The sequence below is a fragment of the Notamacropus eugenii genome, chromosome 5 (assembly GCF_028372415.1).
Source record: "Notamacropus eugenii isolate mMacEug1 chromosome 5, mMacEug1.pri_v2, whole genome shotgun sequence".
Classification (NCBI taxonomy): Eukaryota; Metazoa; Chordata; class Mammalia; order Diprotodontia; family Macropodidae; genus Notamacropus; species Notamacropus eugenii.
This window is the reverse complement of record NC_092876.1, coordinates 291,248,615-291,269,591: the sequence shown is the minus strand read 5'-3', so window position 1 is coordinate 291,269,591 and position 20,977 is coordinate 291,248,615. Positions and strand designations below refer to the sequence as shown.

Sequence of the window (20,977 nt, the reverse complement as noted above, 5' to 3'; positions counted from 1 at the left end):
GTCATATCATCCAGCAAACACCTGATCACTTTACCAAGCAGAGACTGATTTTAAAAGTATTTTAAAGAGATGGAAAATCCAATTATTTTACAAGCACCTATTAGACCTCAGAACTACTAACCTACTTCCTCTTCACCACAAAATCTCATTGGAAATATTGCATGCACCGTTCTGTAAATATGTGTATAAATCTTCTTTGTTATTATCATTCTCTCCTCTTTTGTTCAAAAAGAAAGAGCTGGACTTTTTCCTTGCCCAAAATAGCTCCTCTACTCATATCCTTGAATAATCTCCTTTTCTTTACTCTTGGATTTGGTCATTATGAGTCTTTCTTTCATTATCCATCTCTCTGTACCCATATCTCCATTCTCCATTATCTATAGTCAGGTTCTCTTCTCTATACCTAAAAAAAAGTTACTTGATTATGCCAGTCCCTCAAGCTATTCCCTATACCTACACTTTTTCCTCTATAAAAGCTTATAAAAGTATGTCAACATGTGTTACCTTCATTCTGCATCTCCTGCTCACTTCACAGAATCTTTCAATCTGAATCCCATCCACTCAACTACAGCTTCTCTTTCCAATATTACCAACAGTTTCCTATCTGATGAATCCAATGGCCTTTTCTCAGTACTCATTCTTCTCGATTTCTCATTTTTTAAAATTGTCAACAGTTCCCTTCCGAACAAGGTCTTTTCCCTTGATGTTCATAAGGCTTCTCTGTCTCAATTTTCTTCCTACCAGACTGATTATTCCTTTTCAATCTTTGCTATGTGTCGTTCTTCTGTCAGTCTCCTGTCAGTGTTCCTCAAGGCCCTTCCCTGAGTCCTTTTCTCTTCTCCCTCTCCCTCTCTCTACGTATATATATTCCCTGCAGTTTTGAGTTGATCAGCTCTCATAGGTTCAATGATCATCTCTATGATAGATCAAAATGCATATATCTAGTGGTAACCTCTCTCTCTTGAACTTCAATCCTTTGTTACTAATTGCTTGTTGGAACTCTCCACCTAGATACTATCTTAAGCTCTACATATTTAAAATGGAATTCATTCTATTTCCTACAAAAACATATTCTTCCTTCAATTTTCTTTCTTTCTGTCATTCTTCATGCCATTTAGGTTCATGACTTTGGAGTCATCATTTCCTCTTCCTTCTCCCACCTTCCTAATCACTTGTTAAATCTCCTCAGTTGTAACCTTATAACATCTCTTCTGCTGATCTCCTTCCCTCTACTCACATATTTCTACTATAGCTCAGGCTCTCACCATCTCCTGCCTGGACTATTGTAATAGCCTTCTAATTAGAGTCTGCCTCCAGTTTCGTCATTCTCCAAACCACCTTCCAAACAGCTACCAAAATGATATTCCTAAAACAAACATCTAACCTTGCTATTCCTTACTCTAAAATTTCTAACCATTAATTATTGTTTCTAAGATAAAATTCTAAATCCTCAGCCTAAACTCAGTGGTTTGTCGTTCCAGTTCTAATTTAAGTTGCTCTCCACATATTCTTCATGTTGGTCAAATTGATCTATTAGTTGTGCATGCCAGTCTAGCCTTTAGCTATGTGACTTTACACAAGTGATTCCACAAATTTTGAAAGTTCTCCTTGTCTTCTGATTTGTAGAATCCCTAGCTTCCTTCAAAGAACAATTGAGCTATTACTTCCTATTCGGAATACCTTTCTGAATAGCCCAGTAACTAGGATTTTCTCCCTCTTAAAACCATTTCTTATTACTTTATTTAAGCTTTGTATTTACTTGCAAGTTGTATTTTCCCCATCAGAAATGTAAGGTCCTTGAGGGCAAGGACTTTGCAAAAACATTTTTTTTGGTATCACCAGTGCCTAGCTTAGTACCTAACACATAGACGTGATTAATGAAAGCTGTCCAATTTAATTGAATGGAAAGATATTCTTGTAAAATACATGAGAAGGTAGCAGATAGTCTTTCATGACAATTTTGTAGAATACACCAGATCCCCATGTTTATTCTCATGGACTACACAGAAGCATCTTACTCTTTAGAGCAATGCATAGTCTTGGGGGATGTCCTTAAACAAGATGTCTCCTGTGTGTATGTTAATATCATATAAAATTCTCCATTCTACTGTAATAATAATAGTAATGATGATGATGATAGACATTTACTAAGATTTTCCAAGTGCTTTACATACATTATTTCATTTGATACATCCACAGAGACAATTTATTCAAAGATTCTCTGAATTGCAATAACAAATGAGCTATAAAACAGGGTGAAGTATTCAACAGGTTTTATTTGGCATAGAAGATGTTCTGGCTTAAGTTCAAATTAAGAAAGAATTCTCTGTGTATGGTGAGCTTCTCAAAATATTTCCATTTGGGAATGGCATTGTGATGCTTACACGACACTACAGAGACTCAGTGAAAAACATGACCACTCAAAATATGCTGGCGTAATTATATGCACAGGAAAAAATGGATAAAGAATCAATGAATGGAAACACACTTATTAAGTGCTTATTTTATGCCAATCACCCTACTAAGCACTGGGAACACAAAGAGAAGAAAATATGAAATGGCTTTCGTTCTCAAGGAGTTCAAAAAGAAAGTTCAGTTTCCTATCCCCCAGATTATGAGATGTAATTGGATATACAGTAGAATGAGTGAGATCAGGAGAGGGAAACCTGAGACCTCAAAGCTACATGTGGCCTTCTTGGTCTTTGGGTAAGGCCTTTTCCAAGTTTTATGAACAAATTCTTTTATTAAGGGAAATTATTCTGTGAAGTTTGGATTTAGTCAAAGGGCCACACTTGAGGACCTAGAAGGCCACATGTGGGTTCAAGGCTACAGGTTCCCCAATACTCAGTTAGACCACTGAGATATATCAATATCTCTCTATCCATCTATCCGTCTATCTATCTATCTATCTATCTATCTATCTATCTATCTATCTATCCATATATGTATATATATATACATATATATATAGAGAGAGAGATAGAGAGAGACATATAGATAGATAAGTAAGAATATAAATCAAGAGAGATAGAGAGAGAGAATGAGAGAGAGGGAGGATGGGCATTGCAAATGCACCATTAACTGTGTCTCAAGCTATGCAGTGAGAAGATATTAGCATATGGGATGCTTTTTTTTAAACACTTTTCATGATTCAAATTTCTCACTGACCCAAAAGTTGATATGTTTAATATTAATATTCTTTAGTGAGATGCTATGACTTAGAATCATGGAATCACATGATCTTAAAAGAATCAAATTTCCAGGTTCCCAAAGAATAAAAGAAAAATATGTGGTAGATATAAAAAAGCTTTGATCATATTACCTATGATGACTTGTATACAAGAGTGAAAAGCAGTTGTGATGTAGTGAACAGGGCAAAAGCCCTGAGTTCAAGTTTGACTTCTAACATAAAATAATAGCAAAGATACAGGCATATATTATCTTATCATTCTCCTTTTATTACACTATACTGCCACACTACCTTGGTAAATTAAGGTCTCAAAGGTAGTACGGAGTAATGGAAAGAGAATTAATTTGGAGTCAGAGGACCTTGTTTCAAACTTGACTTTACCAACAACTACCATATAACCTTAGACAAATCACCTAACTTACGTGCCCTTCCATTTTCTCATACGTATATGATGGGGATGTCAGGCCATTTAAAAGAGCCAACAGTTCCAGTGACACAATCAATGGAAAAACCCAAATTTTTCCAATAATATGGTAGGCCAAAATAGAATGCCTTATCAATATAGATAACATGATGGAAATAATAAGAATTGTGAGCATCTATTTAGCACTTTTAAAGGTTTGGAAATGTAAGTAAAACTCCATTATCTAATTTGAGCTTCTCAACAAACCAATGGAGATCAATGCTCTTCTTAGCCCTATTCTCAAGATGGAGAAAAGGAACCTAAAAATGGTTAACTGTCTTGCCCAAGGTCACATAGCTATTAAATGTCTGAGGCAGGAGTTGAAGTAAAGTCTTCTTCACTTTAAGTATAGTTCTCTATTCCTGTAGTCCCTAATTTTCTTTTTTTTTTTCCCATAAATTTGTTTGTTTTTCATATAACACATACTTTGGGTGGTTCTTGGAAACCTGAAAAATTAAATGCAACATAACATGGCCCTGAGGCATATCAGTAACAACAACAATGAACATTCACATAGTTCTTCAAGAGTCATTTTTTTTTCCATTGGATCTTCACAGCAATCCTGTGAGGTAGAAATAATCATAATACACTCAGAGTTTTCTGAATTACAAGTCCAGTCTGCCCCCAACATGCCTCAGTCAATCAGTTATTCAATATCAATCAATAAAGCCAAAAGCATTTAAAATTTTTCTCCATGCCAAGTAATGTGCTAAATGCTGGGGGCATATCTAGGAGGTATAAATCTGTGTATTGGTTGGCATCTCAATCTCTAAGAAAATAAAATAGTGGAACTATTAGATTGAAGTGCTTTAGTTACCTTTGCAGCTTCTTCTGTCTTCTGCTATTTCATATCCATCTTCACAGTAGCATCTTGTACCATTCCTTATAATTGCACATTTATACTGACAATTCATCTGCTGGCAATTTGGTAACAGTTCTGGAGGGAAAAGACATATAGATGTATATGCATTATATTTATTTTAAAAAATCACTTAGCTTCCTTGAATATGGCTGAGGAAATTTTCTTTTTTATAGTAGTAGAAACTATCTCCATTTTCACTATATTATAATGCAAAGTGAGTTTTTTCTTTGAAAAAAAATAAAACCCTGCATTTCTATATAACAAGTGCATCAGTGTGATTTTGTTTCAAGCCTTATTATTAAGTTTCATGATTGATCTATTTGGCCTCTCACTTCTTTGAACCTCATGAAAGCTCAGGGAAAATCATTTCTTATAAAATTTAGTAAATTTAAGTTACTTCAAACCAAGTTTAAAAAGACATCTATTTCATAAAGTTGATTTCACCATCTCTGCCTTTCCTATCTGACACATCAATTGACTTTCTGTCTTTTAAGAACTTGTTTTGATTTGCTAAGCCATGTGTAAACTTCACAGCAATCACTGCGCATACATTCCACTTTAATAATTTATCTTTTATTGGTGGGGCAATGTTAGACAAATACTGGACATAATATATTTCTTTCTATCTAATGATGACATTTTATCTAAATCATGGCAAAGATGTTGATGAAGCAATAGCTCATAAATCCCAGGAGTAAATTACATTTCAAGGAGATAAAGGCACTCACAGGTTAAAGCAGTGACAAGATCAGGTTTCTTACAAATATCTGCTATTATAGAAATTTGATGTGCTAAACTAGATTAACACTTGCTTTCAATGTCCTACCCTGTAGTGGGGAATGTAGGGCATTAACGAGTTGTGACAAAGTGGTTGCTTCTCTCCTAGGGAAAAAGAAAGAAATGGGTTGGACAGATCTTGTATAAATGTTTCAATCCATTCATAATCTGCATATATTTGCAGCAAAGCTAGGTAATGTTTCAGGAACATTGTAAGAGAATCTCAGAATAACCAGGAAAAAGAAAAGTTCACCCTGGAGAATGGCTTAAAGTAATTGGGCATGTTTCCAGAAGGGAAAAAAAATCATCAGCTGACATTTTCATTTGTCTGTTGTCACTTTTATTTTAAGTTAACCATAATGCATTTAATGACTGTTGGGTCATGAAAGAAAATGCAACACTTCCAGAATTCTAAATCAGAAAATCCATTCAGAAGATGGCCATGCGAACTAAGGTGTCAGACTTGGTCACATCAATTTAATTCAACACATTCATTAAGAGTTTTCTGTGTGCAATTCATAGTGCTATGCCCTGGGGACGTAGAGTCAAAGAAAATGAATTATCCATTGCCCTCAAGGAGATTACTCTATATGATCTTTCATCCCAATAGCAAGGAATATAGGGAGTAGTTTTGAATTCTTTCACTACTATCTTGTAGCAGTGCAGTGACAAGGAAAAGAGTCCTACACTAGGAAAATGAGGAATTGAACTACAGACCTTTCTCTGCTCCAGTGGTTCTCATCTTTATGTGGCTTATATATATTGATATTTACTATATTAAAATTAATATATATAAACAATAAAATAGCAATGATAAACTCATTACATGATAATATAAATAACATAGTTTTATAGAAAAAACTTTTTTCCAAATACAAAATAATTTAGAGAGAAGAGGAAATGTTCTACATATTTTGCAAATCTCTTTAATGTCTGGCTTAACAGGAGACAGCTGAATTCTCATATCTGTTTCTGCATTCAATCTGTTGCAATATGCTGTTTTGGTTGAAATTTAGGATCTCACATAGTATGTAGTTGGAAAAAGGGGGTATTTTAATAGGAAAAAAATGTCTTTATATTATTGTGAAAATAGTTTTTGACTTCAGAGATCTACTGAAAAGGTCTGCAGACCAAGCTTTGAGAACCATCGTTCTATTCCATGCTAGTTCTAACAACATTGTTGTCGACCTTAGTTATTGGTAAAAGTGAAAAAGCAATACTTCACATTTTTGGGGAATGGTGTTAAGACCAGCACAAGCAGTACAAAGAATATCTGATTCAGAGTCAGAAGAGGGGATTTGAAAAGTGTATGTGATTTTCTAGCTGCATGTATTTGGGTAAGTCACTTAACTCTTCTCATTCTCTGTGTGCTCTAAGGTCCCATCTGGTTTTAGAACTATGATCCTATATTTTGAGGTCCCTTCTGGATGCTTATAAAAAAGAGTTATAAATAAATTATAACTGATATATATATATATGTGTGTGTGTGTGTGTGTGTGTGTGTGTGTTTAAACCATTAGAAAACAGGTTAAATACTTGGCTAAGGCTTATATTATAATAAGGGATTAAGATTACCTTAATTTGAACAGAAAGATAATTTACTAATAAAAATAGAGCATAAGCTATTCCACGAGAATAATAATGCTATGTATAGCCCAGCATTCCATAAAAGTTTTTTTAATGGATTAACCATTGAATAAAAGAATTAATTTAATTATTCATATTAAAATAAATTATAATCATCAGATTAGGGATTCAAGTTCAGGTTTTCCAATTTGTAAACACAGCCCTCATCATATTTCTAAACTTGAAATTTGTAGGCTCCCATGGTGTAATAGATAGAGCGCTAGGTTTAGTCAGGAAAACAAGACTGGAAATCCTTCTTTATGTATTTACTGTCTGTATGAGTTTGAATAAATCACTTAGCCTCTGTTTGCCTCAGTTTTCTCATATGTAAAATGGAGATAATAATAGAGCCTACTTCCCAAGGTTCTTGTGAGGATAATATATTATTTGTAAAGCACTTTGCAAATCTTAAATCGCTACATGAATGTTATTATTTTTGTTATTGTTATTATCCTTATGTGTCATGAAGATCATGGTATTAGTCATATGTTCCTTCTACTTCCTCTCCTTTTCTTCCTCCACTTCCTTCCCCACAAGAAAGGAAAGCCATTTTATTCTTTAAGCACTGCTTAAAGTTCTCCATCAGCAATATTATGTAGAACTAAGGGGAAGGAAAACAACTTTACATGTTGTTCATGAATTCCTTTTTATCCCTACATGAGAGTAAAATATCAAGACAAACCAAAGGGCATAAGGAATGTGATCAGTATCGAAGAAGACTGGCAGGAATGGGAAGGAATAGGTAGAGAGCATTAAAGTTCAGTTCTTGGGTGCTAGAAGAGAAACAAAAAGACAACAAAACAATAAGAAAACCAAAATAAAACAAAACTCAATGATTTAGTTGGATCCAAAACTTTGTATGTTCAATGTAGATGTTATTGCGTAGGGTGAATGATCCTGACAGTTGATGGCAAATGGTGAATGATTATGAAATAATATATTTTATTAAGGAAAACTGTGAACTTTGGCATTAACTACATATTGAAAAAGCTCACCCAGTGAGTTTAGCTATTTTAAAGTTATATTAATTACTATATAACCATTTCTGAGAGCTAGTTCCCTTATTTACCTAATTACAAAGTATTATAATCATTATGCAAATAATTATAAGTTTCAGATTAATTTTGTTCTCAGCTTTATTTTATTACAACAGTAAATTCTATATATTGGCTCATTCCTCTTGGATGTCATTTGTAATTATCAGCATCATGACCATAATGGATGAAAACAGACTCCTGGGAGGGAGTGGTATATTCTAGGATCTGAAGCCTGAAGCTTTCCATGACCTCTATCAGTGTTTTTTCTAATGATTTTTAAATTTTAATTTATTATATTAATTTTCTTTAGGATCATAGGTGGGCAAAGGAAGCTGCTTTCTGTATGCTGATGGCTGCGTGCTAATCACCTACATCTAATTATTGTCTTGGTTGATACTCTTTAGTGCCAGGAAGGGCAATATTGCCTATCTAAGAGGCAATTAGCATGGTGTAGTAGAGACTTGGATTCAGAGTCAAGAAGTCTGGAGTCCTAACCCTACCTCAGATATTTAGCAGCTATGTGTGCATTAACAAATCACTTAACCTTTTGTCAGCCTCAGTTTCCTCATTTCCATAACAAGGAGAGATAGACTAAATGACCTCCAAGGTCCTTTCCAGTTAAAATCTTTGCTCCTATGACCTTAACTTTCTCACTTATTGAGAATTATTCTGTATATTGCTAATATATAGATAACTATAAATATAGATAGAGATAGAGAGCTATAGATAGCTACAGACATTCATATATACATATACAGAGAGAGAGACAGAGACAGAGAATGAGGGAGTGGAGAGATAAAACAGCAAATGACAAATTTCCTGAATTTTGTTCTTGACCAATGGCTTATTCTCTGAAATACTAACTTTCAAAGAATTATATGAAATCCCTTGAATTTTTAAAAAGATAAACTATAAAAAATATGTTGCTTAAATAAATGGGTCACTGACTGGAAGTTGAAACACAAGTCTTCATACTTGTATTTTGTTTTAAAAAACACTTGATTTTTATATGATAATAATAATCTTGACATCTGTAAATGATTTGTAAAAGTTATATTCTGCTCTGAAACATTCATTTCACACTGTAGGTTGATTTTATGTCTATTACTTTCCTACTTTTGTGTGTGTGTGCATATTTGTATGTGTATACTTATATATGTATATATAGTCTATATTTGCACTGACACTATTTTCCCCTTTTAATAGTAAAAAATGTCACATTGTATACTGAAATGAGCAGTGGTCTCAGAATTGGAAAACTTGAATTCTAATCTCAAATCCATCACTAACTACTTATGTGACTTTGGACGAATTACTTCCCTCCTACAGGCCTCAGTTTCTTCTGTGAAATGATAATGCTGGGCTAGATTTTTAATGATTTCTAAGGATCCTGTCCTTTTATATCATCTTCCATAACCATGCATTATAAGGATTTTATTTTTTGTTATATTCCTACCTTTTATATTCTAGTGAGAAGTCATTCACTTGTGGCAACCTTCCCTGAAGTACTCTTGGAATGCAAATTCCCTCAAATGTAAGAAAAGTAAAAACTGTAGGAAAAAAGGATTTTTGCTTATGTGGTCTCCTTGTTTCCATGAAATATATATATGATCCTCTCAACCAAACATATATCTACATTTAATGCGCTACCTAAGCACAAGCCAATTAACAATTCAGACAAGCTATTTTCATCAAATACTGATGTGTACTCTTTAGGGATTCCTATGCTTTCCAGCTGCACTGGGATTTATGAAGCATTTCCACAAATATGCACTGGTATATGATTTCTCTAAGCACATAAAAATGAATATGCTGACCTGCCTCTGAGCCATAATGGGCTTCTAGAGGAAGATGATTAGAAGTTTGGCAACCAGATTTCAACACTGGAAATGGTTACTGCTGGACGACTTATTCTCTTATTAGCTCACTTTCACATAAATATCACTAAGCAAAATTATCTGGGTTTTCCATACTATAGATAGTCTCACTGAATCCTCTTTTGTAGGTTTATTTTGTCTGTCATTATGTTCCATCACCTGGAAGTACAGATTGATCACTAAGTCATAGAGAACAGGTCAAACATACCAAAGTCTAGTTATTTTAGTTATCCTGACTCAGTTTGGGTTGTCAAGCTTCTTCCTGCCACAAAGATTCATTTTATCAGTACCAACATTCTTGTCATGGAACAGGACAGCATCCAAAGAACTGGAACTGAAAAAAAAAAAACCTCAAGGGGCAATGAAGATGTTGATGGTTATTTGGACAGATTATAAAACATTAAAAAGAAAGAATTAGAAAGGAGACATGTAAGGATTACATCAGAAATACAGTCACAAGGACAGCCCAGGTATGCCATTAGTATTCTCTTGATATAAAGAGTAATCAAGGAAGGACTTCAACACATGGTTTAGACCCTGTACAGAGATCATGGGCAAGAATCATACAGAATGGGCAGCCTTGTGATCTGCATGAAATGAAGTAGACATAAATAGTATTACATGTCCTTTTTGAGTATCTAAGGTATATAAACACATATCTATACACACATACATACTGTATACTCATGAGTGTATATGTATATAAATATGTGCATATGTATACATATGGCCATGTATGTGTGTATAATCACTATATACATGTATGCATAAATGAATGTCTATATAGATAGATTATAGAGATATTCTCTAGGGTCAGTTCAGTCCTTTTAGCAATTATGTGAATATCTACAGACACACACAAAAGAAATAATGTGCAAACCTTTCTCTCTCATTCCCAAGTTGAACATACATAGGGGTATCTAAGAGAGACATTTACAAACTGGGATAATAACTCATCTGCCCATTTAAGAAGCAGATGCAGTCCTTGACCCCTACTTCTATAAGAAAGCTTTTTAATGCAATAAAAGGGAAAATATTCTACCAAGATTGAAGAATTGATGCTGTAAGTTCTCATACCAGACATTCTCCCTTGTCTACAAGATGAACTTTTGGCATAACTAGAATGGTGATAATTTCTGTCATATCTTGCTTTCTCTAACCTGCATTTTAATGGCCCAGAAGAATACAAAGATTAGTTTACTGTCTATGCCTGCAAACATGAATTTATCCATACTCATTCATTGTCTGTCAGTTATCCTAGTTTCAAATGTTCAATCATTCATTCATCTCAAATGTAGTCAGTTGAATATCTACTATGGATAAAGTGACATTCCTGGCAATATATTCAGTGTTTTGTCAAAGGGAGAGAAAGAAATAATGCTAAAATAATCCTTGCCAACCTAGGTAATAGGAAGTATAACCAGGTTGTCATTTCATATTGGTGGAGAAAACTCTGATTTGGAGTCAGAGGAAGTGGGTTCAAGGCTCACCTCTGATAACCTGTGTTACCTTGGCCCCATCACAACCATGCTGGGTTTTAGTTTTTCCTTCTACAAAATGAATAGGTTAGAATAAGGGCCTCTGAGGCCCCTTCTTATTCCAGATCTATAATCCTACAGACTTCAGTAAAGCCAATTCTTCTCCCAACAGGGTTTATTTGTCTCCCATAGAGAAGCTTTTTTATCTGAGGGATTCTGCTAGTTGGCAGAACTCATGAAATCTAAGCAGCAGACTATAAGCCATAAGCGAGCTCTGACTCAGAAAATCTGGGTTTCAGTCTTCATTCTGATGACTGTAGGCAAGTCTCGGTTTCTTTGAACCTTAGCTATATTTTCTATGAAATGAGAGTAAAGAAATTTTCTCTGTTTAATTAAGAAGATGGTGTTCCATAAAGTTTTTTTGGAAAACATAAATTGTCTTATGAGAGTAAGTGATTACTACCATCATTATTTAAAGTAGATGAAGTGGGGAAAAGGGGCAGGCAGGAAGGTAGAGTATAAATAAAATAAGGCTGATAGAAACAAAATGTCATAGGCTTTGGAAGAAAAAAACATTTTTTCCCTAGTTGGGGAGATGGGACAGAATCCAGGAGGCTTCATTATTGAAGTGGTATTTAAAGAAATATTTCAAGGATAATCTTGAAAGATAGGAAGGGTTTCCCCAGGCAGATATGGGCACTCAACTTATTCAGAAAGAAATGAGCAGAATTGCAAACAGGATGACTTCCTAAAAGGGACACAGGGTACCTAATCCTACATACCCCCTCCAGCAACTCTGACATTTATACTAAACTGAATAATGATCAAAGAATCCAGTGAGAAAATATGAGAAGTGACTTCTTCCGCCATAAAAAAAACTAAAAAGACAGTGAGTAGGACATAGGAAAGAGGACCCTCCCCCCCTTCTGATTCCTTAAAATCCTTCTCTAGCATCTTCTAGCCCAACCAAAAAGTCATGTCTATGGCCTACAGGTATCCATTCCAGGAAACAAAGGTATGGCCTACAGGTATCCATTACCAGGAAACAAAGGTAAAGTGTTTCAAAGAGAAAGCCCAGGGTAGTTCTAAAGTACCAGGATGGTCAAGAAACCCTTGGAAGTCCTGACAAGCAGCAGCTAGGAGCGACCAGACTCAGATGTCTCTATGATAAGTAGATGGTGCAGGTGATGGATCCACATGCTGGAGTCAGGAAGAACTAAGTTCCAATCTGGACTTAGATACTTACTGGCTTTGTGACCCTGGACAAGTCACTTGATTTCTCTTTGCCTCAGTCTCCTCATCTATAAAATTTAGATAAGAATAACATTCCCCTCCCGCAAATATTGTGAGGATCAAATAAGATATTAATTGTAAAGCATTTAGCATAGTGTCTGGCATATAATAAGTGCTATGTAAATGATTGTTATTATCATTACTATTATTAACAATAATATTATTATTAGATGTCAGAGAGACACCTGAAGATATGCTTTAAATCTCAAGGATCCAGAATAGTCTATCCAAGGGAGATGGAGGTCTGCACAAGAACAGTGAGGACCCAGGTTGAAACTAAGCAGAGCTGGACACACCATCTAAAAGTTCCACTGTGGGTGGGGGGCAGAGCCTGGCACTGGCACAAGAACCCAGCTCAAGTACTAAAGCTTGAAAGATGATTAAATCAAAGAAAATCTTCTCAAATATCAAAAATTATTGCAAACTTAACTCCACAACTGCAAGCAGATCTAAGGAAAAGAAATAGATTTTTCTATAAGGACTGCATGAATAAGTAGAAGCATTGAAGCAAGAGATAAAAATGTAAGAAATGCTCTTGAAGAAAGAAGTGGAAGGGGAATAAGTAGCTTCAGAGAAGAAGTAGTAAACTTTACCCAAGCCATGAAATCCCTGAAAACTGGAATAGAGTTAACATCACCAAGAAACATTCCAACAAAATCAAAAGACTGAAAAAAAATAGGAGAAAATTACATTTAAAAAAGAAATTAACTTGAGATATAGGTCAAAAGGAAATAATTTAAATCGCTGGACTTTCAGAAAAATACAAATACACTCATGATAATATAGTGCCTAGCTACTTAACAACCAGAGAAGATTTTAGAATACAATATTCTAAAGGGCAAACAAGATAGTTCTATAAAAAAGAAAAACTTACCCTGAAGAGCTGAGTATAATTCTGAAGGGGAAATTATGGGTTTTTAATGAAATAGAGCACTTTTAAGCATTTCTAATGAAAAGATCAGAGCAAAATAAAGACTTAGAAATATAAACACAAGAGTCCAGAGAAACCGAGAAAGGTAAATTTATTTGAACACAATTGAAAAGAGCCATAGGACATAGTAATGATAACATTCTAATAGAGGGAGAAGAAAAATGTCCCTTTGAGAGCCTTAATTTATTCAAGGTTATGGTGAAATAAAAAATCAGAAGTCCAGCAGATAGATTGGGACAATTCTGATGGTCTAAAGAGGATAAAAAATGGGGAGGATTAAAGGGCAGAGACACTAACACGAAAAAGAGGAAGAAGGGTTGGAACTTGCTATTTCCTTTAAGGGAAGTATGTGAAAAGAGAATATATAAAGAAGGAGGAAAGGATTCAGGGGGTTGTGGTGGTGACAATCCCCTGGGATATAAAGTGGAATAAAGAGGGTTGAATACACAAATAAAGAGAATTGCATTAAACTCAATGGGGAAACAAGTGAGGATGGAGAAGGGTGAAGTCAACCAAATTTCCTGATCCTGAAGCAGAGATTAAAAGGGAAGGGAGGATAAAACTAGAATCTAAGAAGGTATCTAAGATTGCCTTTGGGCAATAGTTGAACTAGCTACAGTCTTAATAAGAGGTTCTTTCAGAGCAACCTGGGTAGGATAAACTGAGGTGGAATGAGGTAAGTAAGCAGAGCCAAGAGAACTATTTACAACAGGATAACAACATTGTAAAGAAAAAAAGAATAACACTGTAAAAAAAAAAAAAGAAAAAAAAAAAGAAGAGTTAAAAACTCTAATCCAAATAATCATCAATCATATCTCCAAAGGACATGTTAAGCACTTCTAAAAGAGAGGTATTGGAAACAAGGTGCAGACACACATTTCCAATTTTGTTGTATTTATTTTTTACTATGCTTTTTTGTTAAAATGGTACTTTTTTCCTTTCTTTATGACTGTCAAGGAAGGGGAAATTAGAAATAGTCATGCCAAAAAAAGGCAAGCTATTGTTAAAAAAAAAAAAATTGTTCTCTTTTTCTTAGAAAGGAAGTTCAGACAAGTAGGACAGTTTGGAAAATAATGTAGAATTCATTATATACTTTAAAAAAAACAAGTGAAATGAAATGGAGATTTATTATTTTATGTACAATCCTCTTTTTGTGTTCTACAGTGTAGATAGGATTACTCTTTTTTCAAGGGGTTTAAGTTGTGAATATTTTTTTAAAGTAATGGAATGAACAGAGGCCTGGGGGACCTGTTCAGGTAGCAATGAATTATCTGCTTTGTTAGAAACATAGAATACTTTTTTAATTAAAAAAATTCAAAAAATTAAACAACAGTGACCGACTCCTGCAACATATCTAAATTATAAATAGGTGAACTGATAAAGTCAGACATATAAGTGATTTTTTGATGGATCCTTTGTCTAAATATTAATAAAAAAAAAAAATTTTGTTATTTGACTTCTGGGTGACTTCCAAGAGGAAATAAAGGATTAGTAACTTTTTGGTGAATATTTCCAGAGCACATAATTTGTCACGTACTGGTATTTTAATTCCTTTATCTTTGCTCTGTCTTCAATGGGATGCCACCTAAGCACTGTTGATACAACATTTAGTAACAGTGCCTGAGGCGGAGATTAACTGGACAGTCAAGTTGCAATTAAAGCTACAACTTCAGGGAATGAGAGATAATGGGATTTAGAAATCAGGAAACATGTTAATGGAATGCCACTTTCAAAGGGAAAATTTCTATCTAGCTGATGTGCTCCTATTCAGTTCCCTTTGGGGAGAATGGTACTAATGACTTTACTAAGAAAAGGAGAACTCTGAGAAGTAACTGCTCAGAAAGAAGCTATTCACATGCTTTGATTCTCATAGGACACATGGAAACATAATGTGGACACTAAGAAACTGCAAATCAATCACATAGGAATAAGACATAAATACAAGTGATTTTGTTCATTCTATCACACTTGGGAGGGGCAGTAACTTACTTGTTAAAAGAATTTCAGGAATAAACCTCCTTTTCTTTGATATTATCTACCGATGAAAGATTTCAGAATTATATGTATATACATATGTACATGTATATATACCTAAATTAATTTACATATTTACCAGCCAAAACAAACCCAGGGACTATATGAACACAACTACAAGACACTTTTTGCACAAATAAAGTCAGATCTAAGTAAGTGGAAAAGCATCAGTTGCTCATGGGTAAGCCGAGCTAATATAATAAAAATGACAATTTTACCTAAATTAATTTACTTATTTAGTGCCATACCAATTAAACTATCAGATAATTATTTTCTAGAGCTGGATAAAATAACATCAAAATTCATCTAGAAAAACAAAAGGCCCAGAATATCAATGGGACTAGTGCAAAGAAATGCTAAGGAAGGTGGCCAGCACTACCAGATCTCAAATTGTATTATAAAACAGCAGTTATCAAAACCACTTGGTACTGGCTAAGAAACAGAAGGGTAGCCATGTGGAATAGACTTGTCACTCAAGATATAGTAGGCAAGTAATATAGCAACCCTCTGTTTGATAAACACAAGGACCCCAGCTTCTGGAATAAGAACTCACTGTTCGACAAAAATTGCTGGGGAAACTGGATAACAGTGTGGCAGAAACTGGGCATAAACCCATGCCTGTACACAAGAATAAAGTCCAAATGGGTGCATGATTTAGGTATAAAGATTGATATCATGAATAAACTGGAGGAGCAAGGAATAGTGTATTTATCAGATTTATGGAGAAGGGAAGAATTTTTGACTAAAGAAGAGATAGAAAGCATTATGAAGTGCAAAATGGATACTTTTGATTACATTAAACTGAAAATGTTTTGCACAACCAAATCCAATGCAACCAAGATTAGGAGGGAAGCAGAAAACTGGGAAAGAATTTTTGCAACTAGTATCTGTGATAAAGGTCTCATTTCTAAAATATATGGTGACCTGAGTCAAATGTACAATAATACAAGTCATTCCCCAATTGATAAATGGTCAAAGGACATGAACAGGCAGTTTTCGGAGGAAGAAATTAAAGATATCTATAGTCATATGAAAAAATGTTCTAAATCCCTATTGATTAGAGAGATGCAAATCAAAATAACTCTGAGATACCACATTACATCTATCAGATTGACTAACATGATAGAACAGGAAGATGATAAATGTTAGAGAGGATGTGGGAGAGTTGGAACACTAATTCATTGTTGGTGGAGTTGTGAGCTGATCCAATCATTCTGGAGAGCAATTTGGAACTATGTCCAAAGGGCGACAAAAATGTGCATACCCTTTGACCCAGCAATAGCACTTCTAGAACTGTATCCCCAAGAGATCATAAAAATGGGAAAGGGTCCTACATGTACAAAAATATTTATAGCAGCCCTCTTTATGGTGGCCAAAAGCTGGAAATCAAGGGAATGCCCATCAATTGGGAAATGGTTGAATAAATCATGGTATATGAATGTAATGGAATACTATTGTGCTATGAGAAAGGATGAACAGTAAGAGTTCAGAGAGGCCTGAAAAGACTTATATGATCTGATCTGAGCAAAAGGAGCAGAACCAGGAGAACTTGGTATACAGCAATGACCAGTGTGCAAGGATTTTTTCTGGTAGACTTAGAGCTTCATTGCAATGCAAGGATTTAAAGAATTCCCACTGGTCTTTTAAGGCAAAATGCCTTCCATATCCAGAGAAAGAACCATAGAATTCAATTGCAGAATGTAGCAGATCATTTTCTTTTGTACTACATTTTGGTTTGTTATATGATTTCTCCCATTCATTTTAATTCTTCTATACAACATGACTATGATGAAAATGTATTTAATAGGAGTATATGTGTAGAGCCTATACAAAATTGTATGACGTCTTGGAGGAAGGAGAGAGGTGAGGGGGAAGGAGGGGGAGGGAGGGAAAGAAAAAATCTATGTTGCATGGTAGCAATTGTGGAACATTGAAAATAAATAAATAAATTTAAAAAACACACAAAAAAGAATTATATGTATATATATATATATATATATATATTATATATCTCTACATCACAACAGAGGATTATAAAGGATGAGTAGTAGAAAAGATGTTATCAAAAATAAGTGTGAAAGAAGATGGCCAGAACAGAGTAAGGGATAACTGGATAACTCATGTACTACATTTCTATACTTAAAATCTCAAGAGGAAGCAATGAAGGTCTGCAGCACTTAAGTGGGAAACTGGGGTAAGAGGTAGAGGGGATTTAGGGACTTTGGGGAGAAAATGGGTAAGAGCTACATACCTTGGTTGCAACCTTTATCATTGGAGAGAATAATTATATCTAACAGATCACATATTCATTTGAATATTTGAGTATATATACATATATGTGTACATTCATATATATATTTCTATATTCTAATATGTCAATAAGTAAGCACATATACAAATCTTTGTTTTGTACAGTGGGGATACCCTACTCCCTTGCTTTTCCTTCACTCTTCTTCCTATTTATGCACACTGTCCAGATTCTTGAGGAAGCAGAGCAAAAAAAGTGATATGTCTACTCCTACCACTAAGATGAACTTGGAGTAATCAAGATTCCAATATAACAGAGGATCACCAGGCCTCACTAAATGCCCTATCACTGTATCTTAAAATTCTCCAAGTTTTATCATCTGTCCTGAGATTATGCCCTTTCCTATCCTTGTGCACTATTGTCTGATTGTTGGTGTACCCATAGGGCTTTTGGGTCTTTCCATTGAATCTGAAGCAGAACTCTTTATTTATATCATCTCTCCTAGTTTGAGAGTGTGCTCCTCCACAGCAAGGACTGTTTCATTTCTTTCCCAACTTTTTATCCCAGTACTTGGCATAGGGCTTGGCAAATACTTATTAATAATGTTTTCATTCATTTGTTCATTCATTCATTCATATATGCTTATTATTTGTACATAAATATGCATATACTCAGATTAAAATGTATGAATCCCCATTTTGTGAAATGGATTACAGCAATGAGAAATTCAACATACAGAATTTATATCCTGTCCTGCCACTCTTTCCCAGCATCTCTATTTTAGTGAGTAGGCAGAACATTGAAATTGACAAGTGTTTCTGAGAAGAGATATCTTGTCAATATTTGCTTGTTTATGGGAACCAGACAAATAAGGCTAATAAAGATGCACTGATAATATCCACACATGAGCAACTAGGTGAAGGAACTTAAGGAGACTGGGAGGGGTAAAGATTAAGCATCTATTTTTACCATATTAGAGTCGGTCAGCCAAGTTCTCACTGCTCAAGCAACTTGGGTAATGTTTTTAGGAATTACTGGACCTTGCTTTTTCCTCAGGAGTTAAATTCAATACTTGTCTTCCCCTGCCTCCAGTATACTCTAGAATAATTTTCAAAAAATATAGGGTGATCTCTAGGCTAATATATAAAAACTGAAGTGCTTTCTAAGGCAATTCCAACATAGTAAAGGTAAGTAATTTGACCATTCATTGAAAATTAGGAGACTTGTACAGTCACATGAAAAGAAGTATGGATTTAGAATAAGAAGGCCAGGGTTTTATGCTGAGGGATCAAGTTGATATAAGAGACTGTGTGCACTGGAAATATTAGGGGAGAAATATTTATACTGCTTTTATTGTGTCTTCAAAGTAAATATCCCTCTGTAAAAGCTAATTAATGTTCATTGGTTAAAGGGAGCTGGACTTTAATCTTTGGCAGCTAAGAGTGTGTGGGGGAATATGCTGAAAAGGGGACTCAAGTCAAGTATTGGAGATATTCCTGACTCCTCATGGATAACCCTAGAATTCTGACATATACTGCTTGACTTTGGGAGAGAGAAGCTTGCATTTTTGTTACACGTAGGGCTTTGTCTGGGCTTACATGAAGTCCTTTTCATTTTGAGGGATGCTTGGGGATATTTTCCACCTAGAACTTTCATTACTTGATACCCTGGGTTTGAAATACTCTAGAGAAAAATGGGCAATTTTTTCTTTCTTTCTTGGTTTTAGGCTATAGTTGTACAGTCATTTTCCTGATATTTGTTTCCCTTTCAAGAGAGTTCCTTTTGAGGTGATTTTTGCAGACTTTTACATTTATTGATTTCTAAAGGCTATCTATACTTGCTGTATTACTGAATTCTGTACAAGCAATGACATTGAGGTCAATTTGAAAAGTATAGCCTTTGTATCATTAAAATGCTAGTGGTAGTTGAGAAATGTTCTAATTATATTTAAATAGGTCTATATTTATATAGGTTATATTTAAATAGGTCTAAACTGCTTGCCTTATTGTGAGATCCTTATGCCCTAATAAATCTATAGGGTACAGATTGCCTCCTTGTCAAGATACCACAACTAAACAAACCCTAAGTGCTTAGTTGCTTTTCTCAGCACAGCAGTGGGGAACCTGCAAACTTGAGGACACATATGGCCCCTGTCCTTAAGTGCAGTCCTTTGAATGAATGCAAAATCTTAATAAAAAGATTTATTGTGTAAAACTTAAACTCAATTAAAAAGCTGCACCTGAGACCTAGAAGGCTACATGTGGACTCAAGGCCACAGGTTACTCTCTCCTTTCCCGTTTGGGGTTAGGGAAAAGATGAATGGGGGATTTATCTTGCTTCTCTCTAGGAGAGTGAGGCCATAATATTTGCCACATGGATCTAGGTATCATCTACCAATCATTGTATCTATCTGTAATATATGTGATATCTATATCATATATGTAATACATATGTATATCTGTGTTTGTGTCTACTTGTATGTATATCTGGATGTTTGTATATACAGATATATATCACATTATGATTTCATTGTTTCATATGATTTCATAATTGTTGGAAGGATCTTTCTAGTGAGAAATTACAACTGTTCTTCAGTTTAGATTCTTTGAGAATTCCCAGGGCACTGAAATGTTAAGTGATGACTTACCTAGGGTGACGCAACTAGGTGACACAATTTGCCTAGGGTGATTCAGGTGGGACTTGAACCCAGATCATCCTAACATCATGGTAGATTCTTCATCTTTATTATGTTATCTCTCTAACCTCACACATATAGAAAAAACTAACTTTAAGAATTGGCTAGTTTATCAGAGTTCAGTAAATAGAGAACCAGTTTCTATGTGCATTCAAACCATCAACCAGTACTGCCTCTTTAATATATCATTCTCTCTTACTATTTGTATTTTTATGAATTCATCTGATATTATCCCTATGTTCTTCATTATAATTTCATTATTCAATATTTATATTAAAGACACCAACGTCTAGACTAGCCTTATAAAATATTATATGCTTTTCCTGGCTTGTTTTCCTTCTTTCTGAAGTGTATTTCTTTTATAGATTAAAATTTTTGTTTTAATTTACCCTTAGCTATTTTGTCATATATATACATATGTATAGACATATGTATATATATATATGTAACTCTGCCTTTCTTTTCT

General features: G+C 34.5%; 1 protein-coding gene across 3 annotated transcripts in view; it reads right to left on the bottom strand.

Annotated features, from left to right (window-relative positions):
• The window catches only part of LRP1B (LDL receptor related protein 1B), a 2,222,640-nt gene that overhangs the window by 1,232,117 nt on the left and 969,546 nt on the right, over positions 1-20,977 (bottom strand). For all 3 annotated transcript variants that reach the window (XM_072613193.1, XM_072613191.1, XM_072613192.1), the window contains exon 4: positions 4,471-4,590. In XM_072613193.1, coding sequence (XP_072469294.1) covers positions 4,471-4,590 — 120 coding nt within the window. The remainder of the gene's footprint in view (positions 1-4,470; positions 4,591-20,977) is intronic.